Source organism: Setaria viridis, chromosome 9 (assembly GCF_005286985.2).
Source record: "Setaria viridis chromosome 9, Setaria_viridis_v4.0, whole genome shotgun sequence".
Classification (NCBI taxonomy): domain Eukaryota; kingdom Viridiplantae; phylum Streptophyta; class Magnoliopsida; order Poales; family Poaceae; genus Setaria; species Setaria viridis.
The window spans coordinates 23,501,982-23,514,206 of record NC_048271.2 but is presented as its reverse complement, the minus strand read 5'-3'; the positions used below and the strand labels follow the sequence as shown (position 1 = coordinate 23,514,206).

The 12,225-nt window shown below is 49.1% G+C and overlaps 1 protein-coding gene, 1 long non-coding RNA gene and 1 pseudogene across 2 annotated transcripts; 1 reads left to right on the top strand and 2 right to left on the bottom strand.

The window, feature by feature from the left end:
- On the top strand, window positions 1-1,476 carry LOC117835469 (uncharacterized protein At4g15970-like; annotated as a pseudogene).
- A 375-nt stretch (window positions 1,477-1,851) lies between these two features.
- LOC117836328 (uncharacterized) lies at window positions 1,852-6,996 on the bottom strand. Its single transcript, XR_004636061.2, has 9 exons — window positions 6,723-6,996; window positions 6,493-6,635; window positions 6,163-6,242; window positions 5,777-5,841; window positions 2,700-5,096; window positions 2,550-2,603; window positions 2,319-2,426; window positions 2,155-2,220; window positions 1,852-2,064 (listed from the first exon to the last, which is right to left on the bottom strand). It is a non-coding gene; the product is annotated as an uncharacterized lncRNA (long non-coding RNA).
- A 278-nt stretch (window positions 6,997-7,274) lies between these two features.
- LOC117836327 (probable polyol transporter 6) lies at window positions 7,275-11,961 on the bottom strand. Its single transcript, XM_034715730.2, has 2 exons — window positions 11,728-11,961; window positions 7,275-9,042 (listed from the first exon to the last, which is right to left on the bottom strand). Exons 1-2 carry the CDS (start codon window positions 11,840-11,842, stop codon window positions 7,616-7,618), a joined length of 1,542 nt encoding a protein of 513 aa, XP_034571621.1. The 5' UTR covers window positions 11,843-11,961; the 3' UTR covers window positions 7,275-7,615.
- Between the last annotated feature and the right edge of the window lie 264 nt (window positions 11,962-12,225).

Sequence of the window (12,225 nt, the reverse complement as noted above, 5' to 3'; positions counted from 1 at the left end):
GCCGGGCCAGCATGGGTAAGGCAAAAGCTGGGCTGGGCCGGTCCAGGCTGGTACTGAGCCAAATTTCCGTGCCGTGAGGTGGCCCATGGGCCTCATGCCTTATGGCCAACTATAGTCGAGGCCCGCGTTTCCCTTCAGGTGTTTTGAATTGTCACCTCTGATCTGAAATGTTATTGGCAGCTAACGATTGGCACGAGACGTAGCGAGTCATGTCTGCGTCCTTATTGTTGGGGTGTGCTGAGGCCTGAGAATGAACTTCGTTTGTCCATATAAAAGCTGCCTGAGAGCCATCATCCCCGTGTGTGTTCTCGTTCCCCTTCGAGATGTACAGCATGAGAGATATTCTGGGTTTCCTTGCAGTAGCAGCCGTTACCACCATCGCCATCGTGCTGCTGCTGCCTCCTCCATGCCCGTGCTCCGTCATGTCATCACAGCATGCAGAGCCACTGCCCTTAGGTAATGGAACTCAAGCTGATCCCAGCACCAACAAGCTTGGCATGGTAAGTAGTAGATGACTCCATGACGGCGCAAAATTAATACATCGATCTTTCTTAAGTCTAGGTGTATGAGTGTGAGCAGGCTGCAGGTTCTTCTTCATCACCTGGGGACAAGGCGACAAGCTCCCGGAGCTGCTGAGGAGGGCAGCCATGGATGACAAGACCATCATAATGACCTTCACCAACGAGGCGTGAGCGGCTCCCTGGTCGCTCATGGACCTCTTCCTGGAGAGCTTCCGTGCGTGTAGGAGTGAGGACGGAGCCCCTGCTGAAGCACCTCGTCATCGTCGCCGTGGACGCCAAGGCATACGAGCGGTGCCAGCAGGTGCACCCGCTGTGCTACGCCCTCCCCGCGGAGGGCATCAACTACACGTCGGAGCAGGTGTACATGACCAAGGACTACTCAACATGATGTGGCGCAGGAACCGGTTCCAGTCCCGGATCCTGGAGCTCGGCTACAGCTTCATCTTCACGGACGTGGACATCATCTGGCTGCGGAAACCCGCTGCTGCGCATCCCGGTGGGCGCCGACATCGCCATGTCCAGCGACAGGTTCCCCGGCGACAACCGTACGACCTGGACAAGCCGGCGAACGGCGGGTTCGTGTACGCGAAGGCGGCGCCGAGGACGGTGGCGTTCTACGGGGGCTGGTACGCGGCGCGGACGGTGTACCCGGGCAACCACGAGCAGTTCGTGTTCGACCAGGTGAAGCACGCGCTGTCGGCGCGGCACGACGTGCGGGTGCAGTTCGTGGACACGGCCTACCTCAGCGGCTTCTGCGAGCTCAGCAAGGACTTCAACAAGGCGTGCACTGTCCACGCCAACTGCCTCGTCGGGCTCAAGGACAAGCTCGCGAAGCTCGCCGGCGTGCTCAACGAGTGGAAGCAGTTCAGGGCCACGGCCGCGCTTACAGACTGACATGGCCGCACGCATGAATCATGTCAATTTGGAGGCGCAACTTGTGCTTTGGGCCATCGGAGTCCACTGATACGGGTGCCTAATTTTGTACCAACTCTCTGATTCTTGAATCTTCTGGTGCAAAATTTGAAAATAAATTGGGAATTGTCCAATTGCTATATGCTGCGTGCATACTTATAAGTGTATGAGGTGATTCAATGTCGAAGTGGTTACATGTTGAAGACGATGTACCTTAGTACATATATAAATGTACACACATTGTAGAATATATTACACAAGCTGATGATGCAGGTGAACATGCGTTGGTACATATTTATATAAAAGATCTCATATAAGCACACACAAAATAATATACATGTACATGGAGATGATATGATCGTCTCCATGTTGGGAGTACCTGTAGGTTTTCTAGATACCGAATTATGTTCTTGCTAAGTAGTCAGAGCAGCATAATACAGTTCTGATAGGCACACATAATGTACAATAATATTTCACTCCAAAAAATGTACAATACTAGTAAGTCCGATGATAGCTGAATCTAAAGGATTATAGAGTACTTTTTAACACTACTAAAACATTAGAAGCAGCATAAGGGTAACTGGTGTCGTTGAGGAAAATGGTTCTTGCCTTCAGGTCCGTGAGGTCTGAACTGCATAGGTGCAAATAATAAAACATTGACAAGATGAAGTATCAGTGCATATAATCAAGTCATGCTAGATTGGAATAAGAGTGTAGATACCTTCATGGATCTTCTGATTGTTACACTAGCATTTATGTTTCCATTCCATTGGTTCACGGTCTGAATCTGTTAGGTACATGATCAGTAGAAAGTAATGTATCGACCAGAATTATAAGAAGTTTCTATTGGGATGAAAGAAGATGAGCTAATTGGTGTATACATACCTACAGTCTCATAGTTATTAGGATCAAATGAACTGTTGGAGCAGTATGCGCAGAAAGTGATGTTGTTGTTTAGGGCCATGTTCCACATTTCTTCTAGTGCTTTTTCTTCTGTTGTAGGGTAGAATAAGAGAGGAAGGTAAGTGTATGATGCAAGTTGCTATGAAGTGATGTGATATATAGTTTTTTTTTTCTTTAAGTGTTTAGGGGTGGGGGAGGCAATATGTACCTTACCTCTGACTTGCTCTTCAAAGGCTTCCCTTACCATATCAGGATCCTCGAGAAGTTCTGTTGTTTAACAGTGTAAGCTGTTAGAACTAAGTAGAGTCAACTGCATAATAAGCAGATATAGGTGGCATGAAGTGGTGTAGTGTTTATGGCTACCTGGATGTTTATTTTCTGATGAATCGCCAATGTCAGTCCCTACAGATGGGTCTGTTGCCCAGTGTGTAATGGTGTTTTCTTCTGTCTCAGTGTAAAAGGCGTGTGTGGAGATTCAGTGAGAATGAATGAAGATCCTTGCCATGATCATAAGATAAGCCCAGAGAACGATTAGTAGGAATTGGCTTTGTGCTTTGTGCGTACCCTTCCACATTACAAATCCCAGTATGTTCATGAAATTTGTAGGATTATATGTTGCGATAGGGCCGTAGAAGGGTATTTAGGCATTCTTTGACGGATGCCTGGGGAGGAATGCCTTCGGTGTTAACTGCAACCATGGTGTTGTATGGAATTTTTTGACAGCGATATTCGTTAGTCCATGGTGAGAGGCTAAGGGTGAAATTAGGTCCTTCCATGGATCCATGGGACAGGACAGTTTCTCGTATATGTGGTGTGGGGAAGTAGAGTATGAAATCTGGTGGGAAACTTGCTATTTTGGTTGGCTGAGCTGATGCACCATACCTGTTTTGCACAGCTAGGTAGATGTCTTTTAGAAGAGGCTTAGTGTGCATAGTCCTCTTGGACTAGCGGCAAGAGCGTTCGAAATCCTTCATTTCTTCAGTTTGGAGGAGCTGCAGCTCTATTTCCTTCATTTCTTCAGTTTGGAGGAGCCGAAATAGAAGGAGCACAGTTTGTGGCTCCACCGGCTCCTCCTTAGTTTATGAGACGGCGGGAGAGGAGAGAGAAAAATGGATCGCTTGAACAGTGTTGCTACAATGCATCGTCACGAGCAGCCCTAGCCGGCGGGAGCTCCACCAAACTGGTCCATAGAGATTGTTGCTATATAGACAGCACAATACTATTTGGAGAATATAGCCCTATGTACCTGTAAGCAACTAGCTATACGGTATCTTAGCAATCAATTGAAATAAGCACAGTAATAATGAAGAACCAGTTATCAATAATCGTCCTACTAAATGAATTTGTATTAGGAAGTATATGTATATATTAAGATGTAACCTTTCCTTGTACACTTGATGTGTTTCTTGTACTTCAAGCCATATTGACCATGTATATAGAGGTTGCCCCCTGATTAGGGTGTGTGGTGTTTTCCCATTTACTTCTCTACATGGTATCACGAGATTAGATCGTGGGCCTCCTCTTCCTGCACCTTCCCCCTGCTCCGCACAACCCTAGGCAGCACCCCCCTACTACGCCGCCGCCACCCCACCCTCCGCTGCACCTCCCCGACCGGCTCCCCCCTCCCCCCCCGATCGCGCGCCATGTCCTCCGTCGACTCCTCAGTGTCCGGCGACACCACCACTTCTGCTGCTCCTCCTATGCTGCCTCCTGGACCGACCCCTGTTGCCAACGGCGGTGCATCTGTGCCACCACCTGACACTGGCGGCTCCTCTGGCGGTGCGTCCCAAGCTCCTCCTGCCGGCGACGCGCTCGGAAACAGCAACGGTGGCTTCATCGTGTACCCGGCGCCGTCGCCCGCCGTCCACCCCTACGCCACCGTCTCCATCAAGTCTCACGTCCCCGTGATGCTAACGATGAAGTCCAACGCCTACTCCAGATGGACGTCCTTCTTCATGTACATGTGCGACAAGTTCGGCCTCAAGTCGCACATCAATGACACGGTGGCACCTCGTCCCCAGGACCCCGACTGGGATCAAGCAGATTGTTGTGTCCGCTCCTAGTTCTTCGACTCCGTCGACGACTCCATCCTCGACCTTGCCATGACCGACGACGATCGGACCACCCGAGATCTTTGGCTCGCCATCGAGGGTCTCTTTCGCACCAACAAGCAGTCCCGGAGGATCTTCCTCAGTCATGACTTCCACTCCATGACACAGGGCGACTCCTCCATCGTCGAGTATTGCAGCTGCATGAAGACCCTCGCTAACGCCCTCCGCGACGTCGGCCATCCCGTTCAGGACTCCCAGCTTGTCCTGAACATCCTCCGCAGCCTCAACCCGCGCTTCTCCAACACCGCCGACGACATCACCAACTCCACTGCCGGTTTCCCATCCTTCGCCCAGGCGCGGGACATGCTCACCCTGAAGCAACTTCACCTCACCACCGAGGAGAAGATCTCCAACTCCACCGCCCTCCTTGCCGGGACCTCCTCATCGTCTTCGTCGAGCGGACAGTAGCACTGCGTCGAAGAACACTGAAGCACAATGCAATTCGTAGACTAATTAACCTACGCAAGCAAATTAATCATGGAATGAATGCGTAGATGCACGAAACGGACAGCTACAGCACTGGCACAGTAGTAAAAAGAAAACAAGCATAGTCGATCTGGACTGACCGAACTGCAACAATGCAGCTGCGAGACCGTAACGCCACAGCAATCAGGAACACGGAACGCGAATTCCTGTCATCCAGCAAGGCCTTGTAAAGAAGGAAAACAGAATCTAAAATTATAAATTGTGCAAACATTGCGTCAGTATACGGCTCAAGAACCTAAAAAAATTCAGAAACAGAAACAGTTTGTGCAACAAATTGAATTGGACAGGGAAAAAAAAGGAAGCAAGCGTAAAATCACAGATCCAAGAATGCAGGGAAGGAACTATATATGTGATCATGTGTGGACCACTATGTAGAGTAGGAATGAATGTTCATTGCAATAATCACAGAAAATGTGAGCACACAGTTAATATCAATTTACAGGGAAGGAACTATATACTTGCAGGCACTGCAGTACCGGAGACGACATTCATCGATCCAATGATGTCTTGATTACTACGTAGCCTACCACCAAAAAATTGAAGCCCACAAAAGGACACTAAACATGCATCAATAATGATCCTGACACATGCCACTTACTGGTTGTGTAGAGTGCAAATGGCGGCATTCATCCATCCAATGATACCTTAATCACTATATAGGCTACCACCAAACAATTGAAACGTGCATAAGGACACTAAACATGCATCAATGATGATCCTTGCACATGCCACCTACAGTAGTGTAGAATACAAATGGAATTTGTAGGGAAAAACAATTGCAATACAACAGGAACCATGGACAATCAGTAAAAGTAAAGAGAGAAGATTAGCCTGCAAACTCACCAAGTAAGCAGGGTAGGCAGTTGTACTAACGAACACTGCACCGCAAAGAACTTATGGATGAGAAGCTGCAATTAACAAAAGCAATCAGCCAACAAGGTATAAAAGTATTTATGCCATTTCAGTGAAGTAAGATGATAGGAGAGTACCCTGTAGCACCAGAATACAACACTAAGCTATTCAGGAAAAATAAGCTGCTGAAATCTCACCGATAAGGATGACAGCAGCCAATCAGATCTCACAATTCCAGTGCAAAAAAGCAGCACACTCAACATGGCACAATATAATTCATCCTTTTACATGTAAATAGATATGCACAAAGCCCACTAATTAACCACCATAATGACAGTGCAAATAATCATGGATCTCCCTGGCTCGCTTAAACTTACCAGCAGCAACAACACGACCAAATCTTTGACAGCGCAACAAACGGAAAGTGAAGATGTGGTTCCCTCTCGTCGAGTGAGGCCTTCAAAAATCAAGAAAACATATTCTGAAATTAGCATTGCTGTGGATGGCACATAGGTTGATAGCTCTGATTTGTATAAAAGTAGGAAAGAATAGAATATCCAAGAAAGCAAGATGCAGCAGTTGAATCCGAATCATTGTGAACAGTTGAAAGGGGGGAAGCAAAAGAAATGCAGAAAGTACTTAGAGGTTAGACCATATCTCTGAAGGAAGAAAACAAAATTGAAGCAAGGAACCCCATCAGGACCTACCAATCGAGGAGGGAGAAGTAGAAACAAGCATTGATGTTGCAGCAGGTGTCAATTGCGTCTCTACATATCACGACTTTGCACATTGCTTATTTCATCTTGGTACCTTGCGCTGCTGCTCTTGTGCCTCAAGACCAAATGGATTGCTGAAAATCAAGTATGCAAATGCAGAAAATATGGATCTGGTTGGTTAACATAAAAAAACATTAAAATCAAGGAAATAGTTACTCTACCTTTTTGTAGCAAGAAGCAAGCGGTTTCACAAAAAGAAGGGTATGAATATGTAAGCTCCATGGTAGGCTCATCCTGCCGATGCATCGTAAGTCTTCCAGCGATGTAACGAGCTCCACAACTGAATCAGCCTTCTCATGACCAAATCGAACTACAATCCATCGAAACGAAATATAGGTTCACAGAATTGAACTATAGGTCAACCAATTTGAACTTTGAATGCATCAAATCAAATTGAGGGGGCTGGGATAAACTTGGGAGGGCAGGCCGCTGGGAGGAAACGATGACAAAAGGGGCAGCACACTACCTGGAACTTGTAGGGGGCGGAGTAATGTAGAAGGAGCCGAAGGAGAGGTGCCGTGACAAAGGGAGATGGAGGCGGAGGCGCGCCGCGCGCGAGCTTCCGCGCGAGCGACGGCCGAGCGGCGGAGGCCGGCGCTGCTGGATGGTTCGGGACAGTAGATTTTTTTTTAAGCGAGTAGGGCAACTTACATAGTTCTTTTCTTTCCCCTGACTTGGTGATATACGTGTTGCGCCACAGCCACGGACTCAAATAAAAAAGGTTATATATGCTCTTGTTCATTCAAGAAACTGCCCAGGATACACAAACATTCATTCGTGGTCCAACAATTGAAGCAAATCAACCTGCTGTTGATATATGGACATTTCGCCACCTTCCTGCTGAAGCTGAACAAGACGGTTGATACCACTACACATGCGTGCTGGACTGTACATTGCTCACCGTTTGAACCGTGATGAGCAAAGAGTTCATCTTCCCTTGCCCTCGGGAATCATGCCATCCATCCCGAGTGGCAAATACAAATGCTGTCATGCAGTCACAGGTAGATACTGTAAGTAACAAGGTAATGCATGGCTGTTTCACATTGCCAGCACATCACGGTTGCGTCTTGGCGTTGCCATCGCCCACGGATGACCCCCGCATCTCCACCGCGGGCACCTCTCCGCGGTGCGCGCACCATCCGTGGCTGAACACCTCCTCGATCTCCTCCAATGGCCGGCAATGCGTCTCGGGGCAGAGGAAGTAGAAGAACACGGCGGCCACCACTGAGAGCCCCGCGAACAGGAAGAAGGCGCCGCCGATGGTCATGGCCTTGTACAGCGACACGAACGTCATGGACACGGTGGCGTTTATCAGGCGGTTGATGGCCACTCCAACGCTGGTGCCCTGCGCGCGTAGCCGGAGCGGGAACACCTCCGAGCTGTAGGTCCACGTGACGGGGCCCACGCCGACGGAGAACGACGCCACGAAGGTGAACACCGTGGTGATGGCCAGCCCCACCGCCCACCGCGCCGCGTGGTGGGGCGCCGAGCGCTCGACGACGGTGAGCCCGAGCCCCAGGCACGCCAGCGAGGCGATGATGCCCGCCAGGCTGGACAGGTAGAGCCGCCGCCGGCCGATTCGGTCCACGAGCAGGATGGCGACCAGGATGAACACCGTCTTCGTCACGCCCACGCCGACGGTCGCCGCGAGGACCTCGTCGCGGGTCGCGATCCCGGCGGCCTTGAAGATGCGCGGGCTGTAGAGCAGCACAGCCTCGATGCCCGTCAGGTGGTTGAAGAAGTGCACGCCGAGGGCGGCAACCAGGATGCGCCGCACCGTCGGCGTCGGGTGCAGGAACAGCTCCTTCCACACGCCCTTGCCGCTGCTCCTTGGCGCGGGCACGCCGGGGGCGGAGTCAACGGCGAGCCCGGCGGCGGTCTTGATCTCCGCGAGCCGCACCTGGGCCTCGTCCTCCGTCTCGCACTCCCGCCGGAGCACGGCGAGAGCCTCCTCGGCGCGTCCCTGCATGACGAGCCACCGAGGCGACTCGGGCATCGCGAACACGCCGACGGCGAGCGCGGCGCTCGGGAGCGCGCCGAGCCCGAGCATGGCCCGCCAGCCGTAGACCAGGGGCAGCTTGGCGAGCAGGTAGTTGGCCACGTAGCCGAGGAGGATGCCAAGGCTGATGCATATGTCGGGGAGCGAGCTGAGCGCGCCGCGGGACTCCGCGGAGGAGATCTCGGCGGCGTAGACGGGCGCGATCATGAGCGCGTAGCCGACGCCGACGCCCGCGACGCAGCGGCCGACCAGGAGCGTCGCGAAGTTGGGCGCCAGGCCCATGAGGACGGAGCCCACGAAGAAGATGCAGGCCGCAAACGAGATGGTGCGGCGGCGGCCGGCCCAGTCGGAGACGCGCCCGGCGGTGAGGGAACCGACGACGGCGCAGATGTTGAGGATGCCGGCGAGGACCTGCACCTGCGTGTCGTTCGTCTTGAGGTCGTCCTTGATGAACAGCATCGCGCCGCTCATCACACCGGTGTCTGCATATACCGATCGACTCAGACTGTTATTCCGCTTTCACATGAACTGTAAATTTTCTTTGTTTCTAAATTGCTATGTACTTGCATTAGTATTTGGAGGTCTCAATTTGTGAAATTGGGAACAGTTGCTGGCGTTGGACTTTGCAGACATGGGCAATCCCAAATGTATTTGGACTGGTTGGTCCAAATAAATGGAATCTATGTCAGTAGTTTAGTTGTTGAATTATGCACAATGATAAAGATCAAGTAGACCATATAGGTAGGACCTACAGGTAAATAAAACAAACATCAAACCCAACCATCCCAGCGATCGTAGAGGTGGGAGGGTGTGAGAGAGTTGGAGGAGGAAGACAGAAAATTATATTTTTATTAATATATGGGCAGCCCATGGTACTATGGGTAGCTGGAACTAAGCGTAGCACTATGAACTGGTTGCACAATGTTTACGGTTGGGTTGCATGTATTCTTTATTCCCTATGGACTATTTTGTTACAACATTGTGGTCGCCCTAAAAGCAACTCCAACATATTGAGAAACTCAATCCCCCTTTCCTGTAACTAGCTATAAAGGGGGGAATGAGGCAAAAAAAAACCTCCAACAGATTGAGAAAACAATCCACCCTCCCTAAATTTTTTCCTCAATTGAGAAAAACTACCCATATCCTCTTTAGAAAGGGGAATCCACCCTCTCCTTGTTCCTTCTTTCTTTCTCTCCTGCAGGATCCGCAGACGGTTGTGCGCCCAACAACCTTGCGCCACCACTCCTCCTTTGGCCATCCCACTTGCGCCGATGCGTCCAGCGCCGCCACACCGTGCCGCGCCTGACCCTGCTATAGCGCCGCCCTATCCTGCCGCCCTGCCACCGTTGCACCGTGCCATGGCGCCATTGCCCCACGGCATGGCCCCGTCCTGCGTGCTGGCACCCTACCGTGCCCGACAGCACAACCCTATCGTGCCGCGAGATGCCAGAGAGAAGGGAGGAGAAGAAGGAAAAAATTATGTCACGGATAGTGGGGCCCGCATGGCAGGTGAAAGGAAAGGGGATCACAGAAAGGGGATCTGCTGCAGTAGTGATCCCTTTATGTTTAAAATAGGTTTTCTCAATCCCCTTTGCTAGTATAGGGGAATAGATTTTTCTCAATCCGTTGGAGATGCTCTAAGTAACTACAGCTGAAGGTAAAAGAAATTAAACTCTATCACTTATAAACAACTGAAGGACAACATGTACTAGTCAACAGCACTTGGAGTCTTGGACTACCGTCCACGTAGTAATCAAGAAAATCATGCACATGGCCCCAACAGCTAGTTGCGAACTTGTTGTAATAACTAATTGTGAGTACATGGACTTTTAATTCCAATAAGACGGTTTAGTCTTATTGCACGCTCCCTCTATTCTTAAAAGTATAAAGTCTATTTTTAACTAATTATTTCATTCTAAACGTCAGATCTTCATTAAGGACGGAGGTAGAATTAAAGTTATAACTTGGATAGTATCACATACCAACTTTCTATAATTCATGAAAAATTTTCATTGTTGCGTACTTGCGTTGAAGTTATAATTCCATGCAAAAGTTTAAAACCAGATTCGACCTTGTTGTAGATATATCTCCAAGCAACCTTTTAAATTACAACTCCTGAATATAGACCAAGGGCCTTGAGCACTTCACTTCCAGAGGGACACTCAATATATACTCCTAAACTCCCAAAGACTAAGTCCGGGCCCTCATACTAAGGGCGAGCTAGAGCCCTTCGACACCTCAAACCGTTAAGGAGCTCGATCCCCTCGACTCGTTAAATTTTCGAGTAGCTTGAGCCCCTCAACCCATCGGATCGTCAAGAGGCTCGAGCCCCTCGACTACTAAACGCTATATATTTGCATTAATATTTGAAGGTGTCAATTTGTGAAATTGGGAGCACTTGCTGGCTTGATGAACTTTTCAGACATTCTAATAAGCAACCACACCCGAAGGTAAAAGAAATTAAAATGTATCACAAGTATAAAACCAAGGACCATGAGTACTAGTCAACAACACCTCAATAGTCCACGTGATCAAGAAAATAATGCACATGGCCTGAACCAAGTTGTAGACTTTTAGTAATACTCAGGTGGGCTAATCTTATTGCATATTAAAGGTATAGCCTGGTTTCTCAAAGTGATCAAGCGTCACACGCCAACTTCCTATATTTCGTACGTGAACAATTTTCATTGATGTGTTCATGTTATGATGCCATGCAAAATTTAAAGGCTAGAATCGAACTCACTTGAGAGATAAAACATGATAAATTTTGGGGACATATATGAACGGAAGGACAAACAACACCAAAAAAGGAAAAAAATCAGACATATCCATCCTTTTTTTTTCATTTTTGTATTTTGTCAATATATGGAATCTAGTTGGGAGTTGGGACTTGAAATTTCGTATGGAATCGTAACATAACCTCACCTATACTATAGATGGGGAGTTTCTGAAGGTTTTTTGAAACATGTATGACCGAATGGTTAATCAGGAAGTTTCTAACACTTCTCTAAGTTTTCATCGCATACGCCCCTCAGATCACATGAATTCGGTTCGTTCTCCGTCAAGATGAACTGAAAGTGGCTGGTTTGCACTCTGGATTCAATCCACTCTCACATATCAGTCCAGAGAGAGAGAGAGAGAGAGAGAGAGAGAGAGAGAGATTTTACCGTAGCCCATGAGGATGGAGATGATGGAGCCAACAATAGAGCACGCTACGGCATACTTGCTCTTCTTCCTCCCCTCCTTCCGTCCACTGCCATTCCTTTGCTCCTCTTCTCCCATGGCTTCTTCCAGCAGCTAGCTAGCTTGTCCACGCTACCCTCTCTCCCTCACGCGCGCGCGCGCACACACAACGCAGTTTAGACGGCAAGTCAAGCGACGACCTCTCCTGCTGTCCTTATAGAGCCAGTCGCGTGTGATATCTCAGCAGTCAGTAGGTAGCCGAAAAATGATAGCTCACGTATCTCCCTGCTAGTAAGGTCAAAGTCATACGTGAAAGCACGATTTTCTTATTAGAGCGTGCCCTTTTCTATCGCCGCTTCGCCCGGCTCCCGAAGATACCGAAAGGATATAGCTAAATTAAGGACTGCGTACAGTGTACATATATCGAATCGAAGTATACATTTCAAACATGGGTTACAATAATGCGAATGTTATTCTAGCTA

Coding starts and splice junctions, on each gene's coding strand:
- LOC117836327 (XM_034715730.2), bottom strand. CDS start 11,842: ATGGGAGAAGAGGAGCAAAGGAATGGCAGTGGACGGAAGGAGGGGAGG. Junction 9,043..11,727: donor CTCCATCCTCATGGGCTACG/GTAAAATCTCTC, acceptor CGGTATATGCAG/ACACCGGTGTGATGAGCGGC.